At 38.6% G+C, this 21,906-nt stretch overlaps 1 protein-coding gene across 1 annotated transcript in view; it reads right to left on the bottom strand.

The window, feature by feature from the left end:
• HADHA (hydroxyacyl-CoA dehydrogenase trifunctional multienzyme complex subunit alpha) overlaps window positions 1-21,906 on the bottom strand; it is a 49,241-nt gene that overhangs the window by 15,923 nt on the left and 11,412 nt on the right. Inside the window, exons 5-11 of the mRNA XM_032391464.1 lie at window positions 20,023-20,161; window positions 18,963-19,082; window positions 14,950-15,052; window positions 4,327-4,449; window positions 3,730-3,848; window positions 1,774-1,830; window positions 80-189 (exon numbers count right to left, since the gene is read on the bottom strand). Coding sequence (XP_032247355.1) covers window positions 80-189; window positions 1,774-1,830; window positions 3,730-3,848; window positions 4,327-4,449; window positions 14,950-15,052; window positions 18,963-19,082; window positions 20,023-20,161 — 771 coding nt within the window. The remainder of the gene's footprint in view (window positions 1-79; window positions 190-1,773; window positions 1,831-3,729; window positions 3,849-4,326; window positions 4,450-14,949; window positions 15,053-18,962; window positions 19,083-20,022; window positions 20,162-21,906) is intronic.

The following is a 21,906-nucleotide window of genomic DNA, read 5'->3' on the forward strand; positions in this document are numbered from 1 at the left end:
AGGAGTAGGCAAGACGGAAGGTATGAATTTAGCTCTGTAATGAAACCTACAAGGGCTCCCTAGGTGGAGTTTAACTTACTTCACTTCCTTCTGTGGAGCTCCAAATTTATTCTTCTTACACAGGACCTGCCCATGATAAAGTCCCATCAAGGCCTTCGATTCTTTGGTCATTGCAAGCTCTCCAAATTTCTGAAAAATAAAGGAGAAGAAGAAAGGGTAGCACTTCAGAGTCTCAGGGATGGGGGTTCCTTCAGTTGGGTTTCCCTGCAGAGACACGGAGCCCCGGGCGTTCCTCGCCCGCAGTACTTTCCCACTACCGCTTTCAAAGGGTCTGGATACATCCGAGCTCTCGGATTCTCCCCACCAGTGGTGGCGGCGACTCACCTTTTCCATGGAACTAGAGTGCCAGGGCTACAGTCCTCTCAATCAACCCTCTCATTTTGAAGACTGGGAAGAAGAGGCCTGGAGAAATTAAGTCACCACACCACCTCAAGTGGCAGAAATGGAACTCGCACCCTGGGGGTAGGACTCCCAACTCTGGTTCACTTTCGCTAAAGCAGGCTGCCTGCACCACACCTGCCGCTTTGAAAAGTACCCTAATGCTTACAGAGAGCAAGTCTCAGGTTAGTGGTTAAGAACCTGAGATTTACAGTCTGGGTTTGACAGAACGGGGTTTGAATCCTGGCTCTGCCATTTACCAGTTGTCAAGTCTTTCTTCATCCTTAAAATGGGAAAAACCATGCTTATTTTACAGTTTTGCTGGAATTAGATGAGAAAGCTAGTCAGCTATCATCATCATCACTACTGCTAAAATTTACTGGTATGGTTACATGGTTACAAATAGCAGTTCAAAGGAGGAATCCTCCTAATAAACTTGCTTTCATGTCCTAATCGAACATGAAACAGTGTTCTACTAATCTTGATAAGTGGATTCTATTCAGTAAACCAGTGATTTTCCAACCATAGGTAGGGATCCATCAGTCACCCTGAGTTCAGTGGGTTGTGATAAGTAGGACAGATAGGAAATACCGAGTACAACATACACAGTGAGGACAATAATTGATTTGTGAAACTTGTGCTTCAAATACATATGTACACGTGTAGCTGGATAGGAGGTCAAAGACTAAAGCAGAGTGCACTTCAATAAGCAACCCAGTACAAGAAATGTTTTTTCTGGAACTTGTCCTGAGCTCTTGAGATACCTCTTGTCTTATTATCAACAAGCAGTCATTCTTCAGCGATTGCTTAAAATTTAAAAACAACCCAAACCGCTTAAATCCGCAATACTACCAACTGGTTGGAAAAGTGGGAAGAGGTGAGGCTGGTTCATACGCCCCTCTGTGTCCTTTTAGTGGCTATACAACATTTCCTTCCATTCTTTAATTCACCAAAGAGAGGCTGGCCTTCAAAGTCTTATTGCTGGGCCCTAACGAGTAAGAAACCTATTTTTCTATCAATGTATTCATTTTATCACAACAAAACCAGCCCAACTCCAGAACATAAACATCCCAGTGATTCATTTTGAAAGGATTAGAACTCTGGCCCTGCTCTCCCTAGTTAAACCCTCATTACTGAGAGCAAGTTCAAATAGCTGGGACCACTAAGGTGTTCTTAACATCACTCACTGAGATTAACCCTAAGAAATGATAATTACTAGAAGGAAAACATTTTGGGTAGGCTTTGGGTATTTTTTCTTTTTTTAGCTTTACAAAGAGTTTTAGATCTTGATTTTCTTGAATCTAATAATAATAAATTGAAAGGAAAGAACTTTACCTTAGATTCAGAGAGATAGCCAGCATCATTCCCTTGCTCAATTCCAGTCTTTACCACCTAAAAAAACACATAAAGCACTTGTTCATTGTTGCAAGGGACTGGTGAGAGGTGGACTAACACTGAATAAAACTGCTAGTTCGTCAGTCTTTAAAGAGTAAGTCAAAAGTCTGGAAGTGGAATAAGAAAGATGAGAGGACTAAGTGGCTGCTTAAGACTGACTTCATTCTCCATCGCCAAGGCCATTGCTAAAACTAGCATAAAATGGAAGGAAATGAAAGGGAGTGGGAAAAGAAGAGAGGGGTTCCAACTCTTACCTCCTTATACCTCTAGACCACTATCCCGTCAAAGAGAGTGGCCATTGGTGCTGCGCAAGTCCAAGAAAAGGTTTCCCCCGTCCCTCTTAATTACCTTCCCTCCTGCTGAAATGGCTCTTCCAGCTTCTCTCCTGCTCTCCTAATGCAGGCACAGCCCTAGAGCTCCACCCTCAGCCCCTTTCTCCCTCCTCCCATTCTTCCTCAGGCCCATCATCTACTCTGTCATGTTACTCATGAACTCTACAAATTCAACTTATCATTTGAGGGAAGTCCTAGCCTAAGTACAATGGCAAGTATAAAAGACGAAGTGACCCTGTACTCAGTCACCATAATTTATGGGAATGACAAAAATGATTAAAACACACACACACAAACAAATCTACATTCTTGTCGTCTAAAATCCTGTTGCTTGCATTTCCTGAAACATCTAAACTCAGCACTTCTAAAACTTAGCTCATAATCTCTTCCCTTTGGCAAGTCTCTTACTACCTTCACCTTTTTACTATCCTATCTCGGGGTCTTACTCAAACATCAAGTCTGAATTACCAAAATAGCTTCCGACTTCAAGTATCTACTTTGTCTCTCCTCTAAACCATTCTCTATGATCTATACAGAACAAAGGTCAAATTTCCAAATTCATTATTGTCAGTCTTCTAAACTCTAGGCTCATTCTGCCTTTTTGTACACATTTCACCATCCTACAAAATCTGATCTCATTAAATGTTCCTTGAAGAGCCTCATGCTTTCCAGCTTCTGTAGCTTTGCTCAAAATGCCCACCCTACCTGGTACTACTCTCTCTTCATCTATTCTCTACCCACTTTCCAGGGCTAGGGTCAAATTCTATGAGGTTCTTCCTAATTTCTCTGGCTTACAGTGACTGTTCCCTCCCCTATGCATTTAGCAATCATTCTCTGTCCCAATTATCTGGCAGTGGTCCCATGCTGGAGTCTAATGCCCTTCATGCTAGTTACCTGTCTCACTACAGATACATGTCTAATCTCCCCAGCCCACACTGGGAGATGGGTGAGGGAAGGGAATCAAATGTCCTATTTTATGCATTTTGGTGTCTTTTCCTCAAAATATATTTGTTGGCTGATTTATTCTCCATATTCGAAGTCTTAGATCATATGCTCTCTTGATCTTAGACTTTCCAGGCTGAAGAGTTTCTAAGTTTTAAAGTCTACCTTTAGACAGAAGTTCTTAACCCTGTGATCATTTTATTTATCCTCCTTGATCTTTTTCAGAACTTCTCCATATCATTACACCTTTTTTATAATTCTGGCAATGGGGAAGTCATTGAGACATTTTAGGTACTGACAATGGTTTCAACTAAGGCCATCAATTTTGTTTCAACTACCTCTTAATTAATGCCCAATATTTTACTGGCCTGTTATACTGATATAACACAGCTTTTTTCCTGGTTTGTACCTGATAGTTTTAAACTCATTATGCCCAGCACTCATTATTCCCCAAATATCATTTTATAAGCCCTCATAGCTTGCTTTATTTTTAGTGAGTACTGTAACAACAGAATTAAGAACCTTAGTACCAGCAGATACGGTTCAGAAAGGCAAGAAAGAATACTGCTCTACACAAAGGGAGGAAACATGAGAAATGTGGGAATATGGGGTGAAGACTCACATCAATTATTTTCAGAGGTGCAGGATAAAGGCCTTTGGTCTGTTTTCGTACTTTTTCTTCCACCTTTTTGTAAATCTGTTGCCTGACAAATGGAATACTCATGGCATATGACATCAATTCTGTAAAAGAAAACGCTTTTAGGTACTTACTGGAAAAAGCCTAGCCTCCCTTGTTAGTTTGTTCTGTAAACTCCATAAAAATGCAATAACTGTAGCTATCTGAAAGAACTTTTCCTTACTATGATACACAAAATCCAAATTGCAACCTAAGCACTTCTATACACACGGTTTAATGAGTTGATAAATGCTAAAGCTGGGTGGTGGGTGCTTAGGTGTCTACTACACTATTATACTATTCTACTTTTGTATTAATGCTTCAAATTTTCCAAAATAATAAGTTAAAAAAAAAATGGCTGTAACCAACCAGTGTAAGGGTTAGGGCTTGATCCTAGAGCAGAGTTGTTGTACTCCTTAAGGATGATTCTATGCTTAAGAGCAAATCATGCACTTACCTCTTTCCCATTTCTTATTTTACAGCAAATAAAATTAAACGCTCTGGAGAGAACCTTTGCTTTTGTTCTTTAATAATGACACTCACTTTCTACTAATCCCTTGTCTCTCTTTATAGAGATTTTCTTATCAGATAGTCCTTTGGCAAAAGTGACTGCAACTTCTTCTAAGTATTCAATTGTCCGCTCCTCTGGAGGTTTTAATCCTGGTCCTGTAAAAATGAACACAACAGACTGGAGTGTAAATCACTTTCAGCACAGCTTTCCAGGTTGGACTAGAGACTGGCAGCTAGCAAGTTATGAACTATGGACTCAAAGAAGAGAAGTGACACTGAGCAAAGGTGCAACAATGTGCTCTAGAGAGAAAACAAGGTCTTAAATCCTATTAGTCTGGCTTCTATTTCTGAGTAGGATGTAGAAGGTCTCATGAGACCTGTATTCTTGTGGCAAAACTGTGGACAAAAATGAATAATTTGTAAAATCACACATTTGTAAAGCTATGAGAGAGTGGTGGAAGCAATGAGGACCATATGAACTAAGATTCCAGGGAGGGAAGAGCCTGTCTCAGGTGAACTGATGATTGCTGGATATTTTCTTTTCTGAGGGTATGTATTGCTTTTGGGCATGGGCTGAAGATTAGAATACTTGGCCCAAGCAGAAGGATGCTCCTGGGGGCAAGTGAAATGATCAGTTTTGGAGGTCACATACAATAGATGAGAAACTAGAAGAAACCAAATGCAAAGCTAGTCTTTCCCATGGAACATTCATGGAATTCTAAGGTGGTATAAGGGGTTGGAAGGTCTGGGTCGAAAAGCTAGAGGGCAATCTCTCACAGTGTCATGATGTTTAGCACATAAAGTACTTCTATAGAGAAAGGAACATGCCAAAAATATGCAACTCATTTTCTACTTAAGGCATCTGCTCTATACTGAACTTCCTTGAGACAAGAAACTAAAGAGCGAGGTTCCAAAAATCCAAAAGCTATTTTTACAGGGTTGTGAAAACAGACATTTATCAGGCTCTCAATCAAAAGCCTGGAGGAGGTGGTGGCTGGGGTTGAAAAGGCAATCTTGTGCAGTCTTGTGGTATGTAGGAAACAAAATCCCGATAGTGGGAGGAGGCTGAAACAAATAGGTAACCACTCTCTCCCTTAAGACATGTGCCCTACTGTGAAAGTATGTGAAAGAGGATGAGAAAGAACTGAGCTCCAAATTTCTGAATGGTAAAAGTGCATAGGGCCCACAAAAGTCACACTGAGCCTGTAGGGAGACCAATGCCACTGGAACTTGTGAAGTAGAATGCTGGAGGGTAGTCACTGCACAAATGGAGAGCTCCAGAAGATCTACAGAGGGCCCCTTGAAACCCCCTTGAAACTGTTTTCCACACGCCTGAGATGAAACTACCCAAGGCTTCTTTTCATAAAGGCATGAAAAGAAGCAAGAAAAAAATGGCCTAAAGACAAGAGGCAAATTGACTGACAGAAACAGATGCAGAAATGAAGACAGAATTAGCAGACACAATGTTAAAAAGGCTATTGTAAATTCATGCCATATGTTCAAGGTAGAGGAAAACAGAAACGTAAGAAAGTGAAATTGAATACATAAAAGTGAATCAAATGTTATTTCTAGATATGAAAAAAATCAACACTTGAAATGAAAAATACACAGGATTGGATTAATAGTAGATTATACACCAAAGAAGAAAAGACCAGGAAACTTAAATACGTGGCAATAAAAAATATACCAACTGAAAAAGAAAAATTGCTTCATTTTGGGACAATATCAAGTAATCTAACATATGTGAAGTTGGAGCCCCAGAAAAGGGGTCGGGGAGATGGGAAAATATTGGAAGAAATGGCCAAAAAGTTGCCAATTTTTATATAAACTACAAGTCCACTATCCAAGAAACTCAATGAATCCTATGCCCAATGAACATTAAAAAACAACAGCACCCACAACAAACCAAGGCATGTCATAAAGAAATGACTAAGACCAGTAATAAAGGGAAGATCTGAGAGCAGCTGGGGAGGTGGGGGGTGAGGGGAAGACACATTACACACAGAAGAACAAAGATAAAATGAGAACAGACTTTCTATCAGAAATTACGCAAGCCACAACATAATGTAGACATCTATAAAGTACCACAAGAAAGATACTAGAAACCTGGAATTCTATAGCCATCAAGAGTATCTCTGAAAAATGAAATGGAAATAAAGACTTTGTGAAACAAATCAAAAGGTGAGAGATTAAATGCCACCAGATCTATGCTACAGAATACGTCAATGAAGTTCTTCAGGTTGGAGGAAAATAAACCAGATGGGAACTTGGAGCTATACAAAGAAAGAGCACCCAAAATGGCAAATATGTGGGTAAACATAAAAGACTTTCTCATTTTTAATCTCTTTAAAGATAACTGTTTAAAACAAAAATGGCAATATGCTGAGGAATGTAGACTATATTTAGAAATAAAATGTTTAACAGCAATAGCACAATGAATGGGGAAAAATAAAAGTACAGTTGACTCTTAAACAACGCAGGGGTTAGAGATGCTGATGCCATTTGCAGTAGAAAATTTGTGTATAACTTTTGATTACCCCAAAACTTCACTAATAGCCTACTATTGACCAATAATATAGTTGATTAGCACATATTCTGTATATGTATTATATACTGTATTCTTACAGTAAAATAAGCTAAGGAAAAAAACGTTACTAAGCAAATAAGGAGGAGCGCCTGGGTGGCTCAGTCAGTTAAGCGTCTGCCTTTGGCTCAGGTCATGATCCCAGGGTCCTGGGATTAAGCCCCCCACTGGCTGGGCTCCCTGCTCAGCAGAGAGCCTGTTATGCCTTCTCCCTCTGCCCCTTGTCCTGCTTGTACTCTATCTCTCAAATAAGTAAATAAATAAAATCTTTAAAAAAAATAAGGAAAATACATTTACAGTAGCATGTAAGTGAACCCGCACAGTTCAAACCTATGTCGTGCAAGGGTCAACTGTATACTCTTTTAAGGTTCTTACCCTATGTGTAAAATGATACATCATTTCCAGATAGATCATGTTAAAGATGTACACTATAAATCTTACAGCAACCTCTAAAAGGGTAAAGCAAAGTAAAATGCTTTTATTTTTTATTTATTTATTTGACAGAGAAAGAGCAAGCATAAGCAGGCGGAGTGGCACGCAGTGGGAGAGTGAGAAGCAGGCTCCCTGCCGAGCATGGAGCCTGATGCGAGACTCGATCCCAGAATCCTGGGATCATGATCTGAGCCAAAGGCAGACCCTTAACGACTGAGCCACCCAGGTGCCCCAGGGTAAAGCGAAGTAAAAGCCCAATAGTGAGGGTAAGAAATGACTAATCCAAAGGAAAAGAGGAAGAAAAAAGGAACAAAGAACAGAGAGGACAAATAGAAAACAAGCAGCGTTAAATAAAATTGAAATGCTAGAACTGTGTTGGTATGCAGTAGAGGAAGTTAATGAAAGTTTAAGGAAGTTTCAATGTTAACATGTCTTTATCATGTTGGACCTGCTCAGCCAATCTGGAAGGGTTAGAGGACATATCTTTCACCATGACTGTAAGAAATCAATTTGGGAGAAGAGGTCTGGCATCCTTGAAGGGCTCTGGTCATTGCTCTTCTCTGTACGTCAGAAATTACAGTGGGAACTGCTACCACCAACTGGGATCCCTACATATGATGGGGGTAATGGGATCCTAGGGCGGCCAAGGCCAAGTAGCAACACTTTACTGCCAAAGGCAAACTGAGTATGATTATCACAACAGCCAGTGGAACCAAAGTAGTAATCAGAATAGTCTGACTTACAGAGACCTATAGCACTGGCTAGTTGATCATGGTGTCCTAGAAAAGAAACAGATGGGTAAGCCTACTATATTCTCACTTGATCTGTTTAAGTGAAGAATGCTAGAGTCATGCCCCTCAATCAATTCCCAGAAATGAGCCAGTTTACAGACCGAGAACCTCTTGCATTAAGGGGAGGCTGCATCTCCATAAGGGGATTATACTGTTCATCTTTCTCCCAGCCTTCCCCAAAGGGACCCTATAAAAAATCATTAACCTTGGGAAAAGGGAAATAGAGTAATCAGACTTTTGGGAGGATTACTGGACACTTGGCTCTGAACTGACACTAATTCCAGGAGACCCAAAATATCTCTGTGGTCCACCAGTCAGAGTTGGGGTTTATAAGGTCAAGTAATCCATGGAGTTTTAGTTCAGTTCTATCGCACAATGGGCCTACTGGTTCCCTGAACCCATCCTGTGGTTATTTCCAGAATGCATAGTTGGAATACACATACTCAGCAAATAGCAATATCCCCTTATTAGCTCCTTGACCTGTGGAGGGAGGGCTATTAAAATGGGAAAGGCCAAATGTAAGCCATTAGAACTGCCTCTACTCAGAAAAACAGTAAACCAAAAGTAATACCGCATTCCTGGAGGGTTGCAGAGGTTAGTGCCACCATCAGGGATTTGAAAGACGGTGATTTCCACTCATTCAACTTGCCTATTTTGGTTTGTGCATAAAATAGATGGATCTTTGTAGAACAACAGTGGACTTAAACTTAATCAGGTAGTAAGTGCAATTTCTGTTGGTGTTCCAGATATGGTTTCATTGCTTGAACAAATTAACATATCTTCTTTTTCCCGTTCTGCACGTACTGATCTAGAAAACGCTTTTTTCCTCAACAGCTCTTGGTAAGGACTACCTGAAGCAGTTTGCTTTCAGCTGTCAATGTAACCTCAGAGGAGTACCAACTCTCCAGCCATGTCATAATTTAGTCCACAGGGACCTTGACTGTCTTTCCTTTCCAAAAGATACCATGCTGGTTTGTTACATTGATGATATTACCCTGAATGAATCTGGTGAACAGGAAGTACCAACTACCCTAGACATACACATTTTAGTGAAATTTCTAAGGGTCCAGTGGTGTGGGGCATGTTGACATCCCTTCCAAGATGAAGGGTAAGTTGTTGCATCTGGCCCCTCCTGCCACAGAAAAATAGGCCCAACACATAGTGGGCCTCTTTGCATTTTAGAGGCAACATTTCATTTCAGTGTGCTACTCTAGCCCCTTTACTGAGTAACTCAAAGGCTGCTGGTTTTGAGTGGGGTCCAGGAAGAAAAGCTATTTGGATCTTATGTTCAGATCTGATGGTGCATGAAGTGTCAGTGGTAGACAGAGATGTTGTCTGCAGTCCTTGAGAGGACCCTATAGGCAAATCATAGTACAGACACTTAGAAATTTGGAACAAAGCCCTACCATTCTCTGTGAATAATTACTCTCCTACTGAGAAACAGCTTTTGGCTTGCTAGTGGGCCTTGGTAGGGACTCAAAGTTTAATTAACCATGGGCCATCAGATTACCATGTGACCTGAGCTGCCCATCATGAAAGGGAGGTTGTCTGGCCCACTAAACCACGAAGTTCCTTGTAACAGCACTCCACTCCCTGACCAAGTGGAATTGGTATATGTGAGAAAGGGCTTGAGCAGACCTTAAAGGCACAAGTTATATGAGAAAGTGACCAAACTTTCCTTACTCCTCCTTCTCTGTCCCAGTTTGCCCCTATTGCCTCATGGGGAGTTCCTTATGACCAGATGACTGGGGAAGAGAAAACTCAGACCTGGTCTGTAGATAGTTCTGTAGGATATGCAGGAAACATCTGAAAGCTCCAAAGTCCCTTTCCAGGACGATTAATCATGATTACCAAAGGGGTGTTGGGCCGCTACTACATAATGGGAGTAAGGAAGAGTATGTCTTGAATACAACAGATCTCTTAGGGGGTCCCCTTAGTGCTACTAGGGCCTGTAATTAGTTAATGGAAACTACAACAACGCAATTCACGCAAGACTGCTAGTGGCCCAGATCTTCTAGGAATGAAGGTCACCCCACTAAGCAAAGAACCATGACCAGCTGAGGTACTTCCTGAGGGCAAAAGAAACATGGAATGGGACATAGAAATAGGTATGGCTATGGCCACATGACTGTTTGTAGAAATTGAGGAGCCCAGCCTCTGGCCAAAAACCTATGTGTGATTTCTCCGGCCCAACCACAGACAGTCAGAAAGGCTTTTACCCAGCAGGCCTCACAGGGAAAGCTGTCCTTCCCACAGTAGACTTGGCGCACAGCCAATGCATTACAGACTTTAACAGGAGCTGCAGTCAATAACTCAGGTATCCCTTGCTAGCTATGCTCTTACACATATTTGCATTCTTACCCCAGGTGCCTCAACCCTGTCTTTTTGGGACCTCCCACCAAGGTCTAATTCAGGTGCCTCTGATGAGGCCTCCTTATTAGGGGAAGAAAGAGAAACCTTAAAGACACTTCTACTCTGACTCAGTACTTTTCCACTCCTAGCTTTTACCACTTTAAACAGTGAAATCACAACCAAAAAGCACAAAAAATGAGAAGAATATGGCACTAAATAGACCATGAAAAGGGTATTTGTTGGCTATATGAGAGCTGAAATAAGAAGGCAGAATGTTGCCTTGTTTGACCTCAGCTGGAACATGTGCACTGGGAGATGTGAATTTTTCACCACTCTGTACATGAATATTAATGACTGCAAAGGCATCATACGTATTATTTTTGGGGTCACGACAAATTTGAGTGAGTAGGTGAATTCGCAGATAAGGAGCTTGCAAATAAGGATCAACCGTACTCTGATCACAACATTAAACTGGAAATCAGTAACAAAGATTTTGAAACATTTGCAAGTATTTATAAATTAAATAACACACTCCTAAATTACACATGGGTCAAAGAAGAAATCATGGGAAATCTGAAAATATTCTGACCTTCATGGAAGTGAAAACATAATATTAAAATATGCACATAAAGCAGTGGTAAGAGAGAAATTGACAGCTTTAAATGCTATGTTAGGAAAAAAAACCTTAAAATCAATATCTAGGCTTCTACCTTGAGAAACTAGAAAAAGAACAAACTGAACCCAAAAGCAAGCAGAAATAATGAATAACTGAAATCAATAAACAGCAAACAAACAATAGAGGAAAATCAATGAAACTAAAAGCTGGTTCTTTTTTTTTTTTTTTAAAGATTTATTTATTTATTTACTTGACAGAGAGAGAGAGAGAGAGAGAGCGAGAGCAGGAACACAAGCAGGGGGAGTGGGAGAGGGAGAAGCAGGCTTCCTGCCAAGCAGGAAGCCCGATGCGGGGCTCAATCCCAGGACCCTGGGACCATGACCTGAGCCGAAGGCAGATGCCTAATGACTGAGCCACCCAGGTGCCCCTAAAAGCTGGTTCTTGACAAATTTCTAGCCAGACTCATCAGGGACAAAATAAAAAAGACACAAATTATCAATATCAGGAATGAAAGAGTATAAATGATATATATCTTTACAGAGTATAAAGATATTGAAAGAATACTAATGAAATTGTATTATGAACAACTTTATTGTAACAAATTTAGCAAGTTAAATAAAATGGACAAAATCTTTGAGAAACAAACTACTATAAGCTTGCTCAAAAAAAATGGGAGAACCTGAATAGCCCTATATCTATGAAGGAGATTGAATTCATATATAAAAACCTTCCCAACAAAGAAAAGTCCATATATGACTTCACTGGTGAATTCTATCAAGTATTTCAGGAAGAAATAATACCAATTCTATATACAATCTTCCAGAAAATAGAAAAAAAACAAAACAAAAACCAAAAAACCTTTACAATTCATTTCATGAAGCCAGCATTATTCTGATACCAACACCAAGCAAAGATATCACAAAATAATTATCCCTGAGACCATTATCTCTCATGACCAGACATAAAGTTCCTTTACAAAATTTTAGCTGATCCAGTCAATTTATACAAAGGATAATACATTATGACCAAGTGGAGCTTATTCCAGGAATGCAAGTCTGGTTCAACAGACAAAACTCAATGTAACTGATACTACTAATAGACTAAAAAATCACTTCATTAGATGCAGAAAGAACATTTGACAAAATTCAACATCTATTTTCAGCAAACTATAGATAAAAAGAAATGTCTGCAATCTGATAAGGGCATATATAAAAAAGCTACAGCTAACCCCATACACCCTACAGCATCAGAGTAAATGCCCTTCCCCTAAGATGGGGAACAAGTTAACAACATGTGCTTTCACCACCTCTATCCAATATTGTATTAAAGATCTTAGGGGCGCCTGGGTGGCTCAGACGGTTAAGCGTCTGCCTTCAGCTCAGGTCATGATCTCCAGGTCCTGGGATCGAACCCCACGTCGGGCTCCCTGCTCAGCAAGGAGTCTGCTTCTCCCTCTTCCTCTCCCCACTGCTCCTACTCTCTGTGTATCTCTGTCTCAAATGAATAAATAAAAAATTCCAAAAATAAAATAAAAAAAAATAAAGATCTTAGCCATTGTAGTAAGTCAAGAAAAAAAAATAAATAAATGCCAACGAGATGGGAAAGGAAAAAGCCAAAATGTCTTATTTATAGACATTACTATTTATATAAAAACTCCTTAGAAACTTATAGAAAAAGTTACTAGAATAAATAAATTTAGCAAAGCCACAGAATACGAGGTCCACGTACAAAAATCAATGTGTGTGTGTGTATACGTATATATATGGTTAATAATGAGAAATTAAAGTTAAAAAGGCATTATGTCCCAAAAGCATGGAGTAAAAGGTATAAATTTAACAAATTGTGTGCAAGATATATTCAAAGAAAAGTATAAAACACTGCAGAGAGAAATTAAAGATGACCTAAATAAACAGTTATACCCTATCATGATGAAAAGACTCAATGTTAAATATGTCAATTCTCCCCAAATTGATACATTGATTCAGTGCAATTCCAATCAGAATCCTAGCATGTATTTTTGTAGTTATGGATGAGATGATTATAAAATTTATATGTAAATGCAAATAAACCAGTATAGGCAAAATAAATTTTGAAAGAGAACCAAAATAAAAGGGGCCATACTACCTGATTTCAAGATTTACTAAAACACAATAATCAAGACAGTATGACATTGGCTTAAGTAAAGATATATGAATAACTGGAGATAGGAAATCCAGATATAGACTCAAACATACGGAGTCAACTGATTTTTGACCAAGGTGTCAAGGTAGTTCAATGGGGAAAGAAGAGGCTTTTCAACAAACTGTGCTAGGACATTGGATATTCATTTGCAAAAAACCCCCAAAAAACCCAAAACAAAACAAAAAAACAAAACTCCATCTACCTCATACCACGTACAAAAGTTAACTTGAAATGGATCACAGACAAAAATGGAAGAGCTAAACCACAAAACTTCCAGAAGAAAATATAGGAGAAAAATCTTTGCAGTCTTGTTAGGATTTCTTAGATACAACAACAACAGCATGACCCATAAAAGAAGATCCTGATACAATGGACTTCATCAAAATTAAGAATTTCTGCATTTAGATAATGAAAAGACAAGCCACAGACAGGAAGAAAATATTTGCAAATCACAAATCTCACAAAGGACTTGTATTCTGATATAAAGAACTCTGAAAACTCAGTAAGAAAAACTCAATCAAACAAAATGGGCAAAACATCTGAACAGACACTTTACCAGAAGATATACAGAAGGCAAATCAACACATGAAAGAAACTTAGTATCTCTGGTCATTAGGGAAATATAAATTAAAACCACAATGAGATATTACTACACTTCTATTAGAGGTCTAAAATTAAAAAGACTGACCATGCAAAGCAGCTGGTAACTAGAACCCTCATACACTGCTGGTAGGAATGCAAAATGGTATAACCACTTTGAGAAAACAGTTTGACAGTTTCTTAAAAGCTACACACAAATCTATCATATGATCCAGCCAATGTACTCTTTGGTTATTTGTCTAAGAGAAATGAAATATATGTCCACATAAAGACTTGTGGATGAATGTTCATAGCAGCTTTATTCTGAACAGCCCCAAACTGGAAACAACTCAAATTTCCATCATTTGGTGAATGGATAAACAAATTATGGTATATCTATACGATGGAAAAACACTCAGCATTAAGAAGGGACAAATTGTTAATATATGCAACAACATGGATGAATCTCAAAATCATTATGCTAAATCAAAGAAAACACAAAAAGTTATATACTAAAAATGTTCTATTATATGATTGTGGTGGTGCTTACATAGCTACATAGATTTGTCAAAACTCAAAATGTACATTAAAAATTGGTAAATTTGTTATCACATAATTAACATCTCAATAATGCTGATTTTTAAGAAATGCAAGAGGGTGATGAACACATAATCTGGAATTTGTGATGAACACAAATCTATTTCCTTGGGTGAGGGGAGGCAAAGAAGTTGTATGAGGGAAGCAGCACATCAGTAGATGTCAACTATTGTTAACATTCTCAGGTTGTTTCATACATGTTTATTGTATTATTAAAACAGACATAAAAAACTGACATAAAAAACTGAAGGAGAGTTATCATGAATAACAATACAGGTAATTTAAGAACCAAAAATAAGGACTTGATACAATTCTGTACTCTTGATGTCCAATTTACAGAATAAAATAGGAATTGGGGTGATTAATGTTAGAAATGATTTAGTATTAGCTATATTCAGAAAACTTCACTCTTCACAACGACTCATTTCTTGAGAGTTTGAATTTCATTCTAACCAATATTTAAGATATTAACTTTTAAAAAAATAACTTCATAAGGCCTAATTCTGAAGCATGCTACCGCTTACCCAGGGGTTCCACCAATTGGTCAACCAGTCCCATTTTCTTTGCTCTGTCTGCACGAATGTTTCTACCAGTCAGCATCATGTCAAAAGCAGCAGGTACACCCACCTAACAAGCAAGCAAGGATCAGAGTACAGGGGGAAAAATATCAGAGTGACAATTACAGTTTACAAAACAATTACAGTTTACAGTTTACAAATCATTCAACTGAGAAAAATATTTAAATGAGGAAAGTCAAACCAGATTTTTATGCTATTTATCAATCAGTTAAATTTTACACACTGATACACATTTAGGTAACTTTTGGGATTAGACACCTCCAGTTGAAGCAAAAATGTTTGTATCTCTTCTTTTAATTCAATATGTAAGCTTTCTGTCTTATGGAATTGATAAGGTAGAGAAATAATTTCATGTTTCCTAAAGCTGTGCATTTATATATTATGTCATTTATATAATACTTAAAATTCCTTTAGTGGAGCTAGTGGAGACTGAGAAACCTGATAGTTTTGACAATGTATTTATTTATTTATTTAAAAAAAAAATTTTTTTTTTTTAAGATTTTATTTATTTGAGAGAGAGAGAGAGAGATCACAAGTAGGCAGACAGGCAGGGAGAGGGAGAGGGAGAAGCAGGCTTCCTGCTGAGCACGGAATCGGATGTGGGGCTCGATCCCAGGACGTCAGCATCATGACCCAAGCCGAAGGCAGACACTTAACTGACTGAGCCACTCAGGTGCCCCAATTTATTTTTAATTTTTAAAAAAGATTTATTTCTTTATTTGAAAGAGAGGGAGAGCCTGGGGGGGGGGGCGGGAGCAGCGGGGGGTGGGGGTGGGCCTCGATCTGAGGACCCTGAGACCATGACGTGAGGAGCCAGACATTTAACTGACTCAGCCACCCAGGTGCCCAACAATGTTTTTAAAAAGAATTTTAGGCTTAAAAATGGAACTCAGCTTGGGGCGCCTGGGTGGCTCAGTCATTAAGTGTCTGCCTTCGGCTCAGGTCATGATCCCGGGGTCCTGGGATCAAGCCCCACATCTGGCTCCCTGTTTGGCGGGAAGCCTGCCTCTCCCTCTCCCACTCCCCGCTGCTTGTGTTCCTGCTCTCGCTGTCTCTCTCTGTCAAATAAATAATTAAATTAATTAAAAAAATAGAACTCAGAGCTTCTTATGTAGGCACTAGAAGAATGGTTTCTAACAACATTTAAATACCAAATATTACAAAACAATGAAAGGAACCCAGCAATATTTTCTACACCCATATAGGCTTATTTATTCTTTCAATAAATCCTCTTGACAATTTCTATGAAGGAATGCACACTATTTATTATCAGAAAACTAACACCATAAATCTTCCTATTTTTCTGTGTCCAGCTTATATCAACTTCCCTCCAAAGAGTATTTCTGCTGAGCCTTGTTTTCATTGAGGAATCAATAGTGCCTGAAGCTACAGGGTTCAGTGGGATATTAAGACTGCTCTGCAGCCTCCAGGTCTGACTGTTCTCCTCTCCTCATGAATTCAAAGGCCTAATTGGCCTCTTTTGGTTCTACAGAATACAGCAATGAGAACATCCAAACAGGAGAAAGATCTGCCTCTTATATTTATCATGAAATATGACCCATGGATTTGAAAAACTGATATGATGGTACTGTGCACAGAAGGAACAAATTAAACTATAAGTTCAAGGGGCACCTGACTGGTTCAGTTGGTAATGCATGCAACTCTTGATCTTGGGGTTGTAAGTTCAAGCCCAATGGTGGGTGTAGAGATTACTTAAAAATAAAATCTTTAAAAAAATAAAAGTTAAAAAAGTAAACTATAAGTTCCAGAAAGGCAAACATGTACCTTATTTACCTTTATACTTCTTCAGGGATTAATAAAGGACCTTGATCAGTAATTCTGATCAAGGACTTGGAGTGCCTGGGTGGCTCAGTCAGTTAAGCATCCAACTCTTGATTTCAGCTCAGGTCATGATCCCAGGGTCATGGAATCGAGCCCTGAATCGGGCTCTGCTCAGCATGGAGTCTGCCTGAGATTCTCTCTCTCCTTCTTCCTCTGCCCCTCCCCCCGCTCATGCACATGCTCTCTCTTTAAATAAGTAAATAAATAAATAAAAATCTTTAAAAAAATTAATTTTGATCAATGAATTAAAAAATGTGAATTGAGAAAATAAACACCAGTAATAAAATTTGTTACTGATCCTATATACCCATATTTTATCTTGTTTCTAAATTCTACAATGAATACCCATATTATGCCTTTTGTATCAGAGGAAATGGATCTAAAGGGGCATGTGATGTAATGAGCACTGGGTGTTATGTAAGACTGATTACCACGGAACTCTACCTTTGAAACTAGTAATACATCATGCATTAATTAATTGAATTTAAATAATAAAAAAAAGAAACAACATTGCATTTACATTTTTTCCTCCTTTGTAGAAAAGTAAAGTCATTGTGTCTTTTAATACAAAGTGAGGATCATTTCCCACACTGACTTTTCAGTTCCTGCTCCCTGGAAAACATCTTCTGTGAAATACTGATTCAACTCTTAGGGTGCCTGGGTGGCTCAGGCGTTAAGCGTCTGCCTTTGGCTCAGGTCATGATCCCGGGGTCCTGGGATCGAGTTTCACATTGGGCTCCCTGCTCTGTGGGAAGCCTGTCTCTCCCTCTCCCACTCCCCCTGCTTGTGTTCCTGCTCTCGCTATCTCTCTGTCAAATAAATAAAATCTTAAAAAAAAAAAAAAGGAAAGAAATACTGATTCAACTCTTAACGGTCCTGTGATTGTATAAAGAATTACAAGAGCATAGGACACCTAGGTGGCTCATTTGGTTAGGCATCTGCCTTGGGCTCAGGCCATGATCTCAGGGTCCTGGGTTGGAGCCCTGCGTTTGTCTTCCTGCTCGGCAGGGAGTCTGCTTCTCCCTCTCCCCCTGCCACCTCCCCCCAGCTCATGCTCTTAAAAAAAAAAAGAAAAAAGAATTACAAGAGCAATTCATATTTTTATGATGTTAAGTACCCAAGACAGTTTTAGTAGACTAAAGATCTAAGATAAGATGGAATCAGATGTCTTTTTTCTTAAGATTTTATTTATTTATTTGACAGAGAGAGACACAGTGAAAGAGGGAACACAAGCAGGGGGAGTGGGAGAGGAAGAAGCAAGCTTCCCGCTGAGCAGGGAGCCCGATGCAGGGCTCCATCCCAGGACCCCAGGATCATGAACCTGAGCTGAAGGCAGACGCTTTAATGACTGAGCCACCCAGGCGCCCTGGAATCAGATGTCTTAAAAGAACTATGTATTCAGTAAAGATGAGCATAATTTAAATAAGGTTACATTTCTCTTGCTTAACAAATAGGTCTGTGTTCTATTTGAATCTCCAATTCTATACTATGTATTTTCTTTCTTTTTTTTTTTTTTAAGATTTTATTTATTTATTTGACAGAGAGAGAGATAGCAGATAGCGAGAGCAGGAACATAGGCAGGGGGAGTGGGAGAGGGAGAAGCAGGCTTCCCCGCTGCTGAGCGGGGAGCACGATGCGGGACTCGATCCCATGACCCCAGGATCATGACCCGAGCCGAAGGCAGACGCTTAACGACTGAGCCACCCAGGTGCCCCTATACTATGTATTTTCATGTGTTCTCAAAATAGCAACTTAGTCTAGAAAATTGTATGATAGCCAAAACTAGAGAATATATGAAGAAGAGATTTGTTATCCCTGTGAACTTGAATACAATTATCTCCTCTTACACAGGATAACAATTTTAGCATACTCACCTTTCCTATCCAACTTTCCCCAACATTTGAAATTTTAAGACTTTTTAAATATTTTAAGAGGAGCTCTCTTCATCACTACAACTTAACTCTTAATCTTTGCTCTAAAAATAAACTGTTTGTGCTTTTTTTCCCGATACAAACCTAAATAAACCAGACTACAAGGAAAAAAAAACAAAAACAAAAAACAAGTAAAGGGGCCTATAGGTACTGAGGTTGTAAAGGTCACAGGGGGCTTAAACTTACCATTTTGGGCAGCCTTTGTGTGCCTCCTGCTCCTGGTAAGATGCCCAGCAAGACTTCAGGGGTACCTAATACTGTTTTTCTATCTTTGGTTGCTATTCTATATTGGCAGGAAATGGCAAGCTTCAAACAAATGAAAGAAAACCAGAATGTTAGGAAATGTAACTTTATAATATCTTAAGATATGTGAAGGTCTAAAGATTACTTATAAAGCAGGAATGTATTTGATGCTTTCTACAATTTACCTTTCCAGCATTATTTCATACTTTCCCTCTAATTAACCCCTTTGCGGTTCTGGATCTCTTTAAAAATCTGCTGAAAGCTATGGAAGCTCGAAATAGAAAAATGCACACACCATTGGACATTACACGCCAAGTTAAGAAGTCCTGTACCCTACAGAGACCCTCCTTTTCAATCAAGCAGGCCTACTTACAGTGATCTAATAGGCTTTGCTTACCCTTGTCTGCTCCATACCATGCCATATGTGAAATGATTTTTTTCCCACTATTTTCTGATTAATCAATTTCTGCCCATCTTTTAGCACCAGGCATGGGTTTCCTTAATTAATATATGTGAAAGTGTCTAGCATAGAGCTCAGCATGTGATAAATGCTCATTAAATGTTATTTTATTTTCCCCTCTCCTTTCCTACATGCTCCAGTCTAATAAGCATCTCTTCTCTCAAATCTTACATTATTCACTATCTTTACTGCTCACAAAGCACTTAAATGCATATCATCCAGACCTAAGTAGCTCAAGAGCATGGATCACACTTCTGAATCTTTGCCCTGTAAACTTGAACCAGGTTTTTGGAACTGAAGGAGACCTTGGAGATCTAGTTCAAATCTTCTCAATTTATAAAAATGAAAACATCACACTTTGGTTTACTTGCTCTGTGCCATGAAATAAGGACTGAAACCTATCCAGAAGTTTGACAACTAAAAAGAAATCTGATTCTCCTCCAAGAACTTTTTGCAGGCAAAACCATAGTCTACGGGTTTGCAGCCTGTAATTCCCATCAATATGCTGGATGGTGTCTCAATGACTTTGGAAGAAGTCTATACCTCAAGTCCTCCTCCTAAGCAGGTTCCACTGATGGCAGCCACAATAGGCTTTGTGGACTTCTCAAGTTTCTCAAACATTCTCTGTCCTTCCTGTGATATTCGTGTTACCTCTTCAGGGGTCTTGCAAGAGGCTAACATGCTGCAGTAAACATGAAAGCAGAGAAGAGAAAATAAAAAACAAAGATGAAATTATCCCCTACTTTGTTCAATACCTCATCCACTATATCCTTACCCTACCATCTACCAATATTTGATAGTGAATCTTCAAATACTCAGAAGTTTAAGAATGGTTTTGCCTCAGACAGAACTAATATCAGCAACATCATCTCTCCATAAAGAGTGTTAGATTTCTGGATCCAGAGAACATGAAACAAAACATGTGTAATTTTATTTTCTATAAAAACCCATTAGCTTACAAAGCTCTCTGTACATGAGAAAATCACCTTCGGGTAAATATTTTCACTATCACATTAACCATGTTCACTATCAAGTAACTCCCAGATTGAACAGCAATCAAAATAACAGTAAAAAAAAAAAGCTTTCAAGTTATTTATAAATCTCCTAATGAGTATAAAAGATCCACTACAGTAATGTTGCCCTTTAGTTTCAGTTTGTTTCATTTGCTACTTTGTTCTTGAACACATTCAAGCTGTGGATTTTGCATATTTGACCAAAGATAACTAGTTTTTGGCATTTTACATACTAGGAGTTGCTCAGTTAGCCTCATAGAAGCTGCAAGTATTTTCCTCTGGTTATAGGAAGCTATTGCCAGGTACATCAGTGTCTCACTAGGCTCAAATAACTGAGCTAGAAGAAAAAGCACTTGATACAGATAATTTCGTTTTTTCTAAAAAATAAACATTAAATATTTATAAATTCCTAATTACTATTCATAAGCGAAAAAGAGTCCACAATGTGGAGCAAGGTTTAAAACTGTACAAACACCTTAAGTACAAATTACTAAGCCTATAATGCTGGCTATCATTGCCTAAGGGAAAAGAATAATATAACAAATACTCGTATTTTGACAGAATTAACAACCGTTAACATTTTAGCCCATTAAACTCACACTATGATAGCATTTCACCTCCTTATAAATGCTTTAAAGAACTGTAAACAAGTTATATACGTATAAATCCTACCATTTAAAAAAAAAGAAAATATTAGCTGCATCACTAAAGTTCTCTGACAACCTCATAGAGGCCTAACAGCCACTTCATTTACCCTGAAGCAACCATTCTCAAATATTTGCAGTGTATCCTCCCAGAGCAACTGCATATTTGTATCTATAAATAAGAAAGAGGCACTTCACTAGGATTTAAAAATGTTTACATAAACTACATACTGTCCAGAATGTTCTACAACTTGCTTTTTCATTTTTAAACTTAACATCATGTTTTTGAGCTCTAACATTACGTTGTGGATCTAGTTAATTCCTTTGAACTGTTTTGTGGTATTTCATCACATGAAAGTTCCACAGTTTACTTTTCCATTTCCCTAATGACTGACATTTAATTGCTTCAAATTCTTCATTATTTTAAACTACACAGGGCTGAACATCCTTATACACGCATCCTTAAAAACAAAGGGTGGGATTTCTTTAGCATATATATATGCTATATATATATAAATAGCTAGACGAGGTATCACTGAATTATATGATATATGCATTTTCAATTTTACTAAAGGCTGCCAAAAATGTTTTCCAAAGTTGCTGTAGCAATTGGCATTCCTACTAGTAATATATTAACCTTCTTATTTCTCCAAGTCCTTGCTAACATGGTATTTTCAAACTTTTAAAATATTTTTTGGTCTGTTGGGTTAAAAAAAAAAGGGGGTGGCACCTCACTGTTAGTTTAATTTTATAGTATTTTTTATTCTACT

This window comes from Phoca vitulina, unplaced genomic scaffold (genome assembly GCF_004348235.1).
Source record: "Phoca vitulina isolate PV1807 unplaced genomic scaffold, GSC_HSeal_1.0 scaffold63, whole genome shotgun sequence".
Taxonomy (NCBI): Eukaryota; Metazoa; Chordata; class Mammalia; order Carnivora; family Phocidae; genus Phoca; species Phoca vitulina.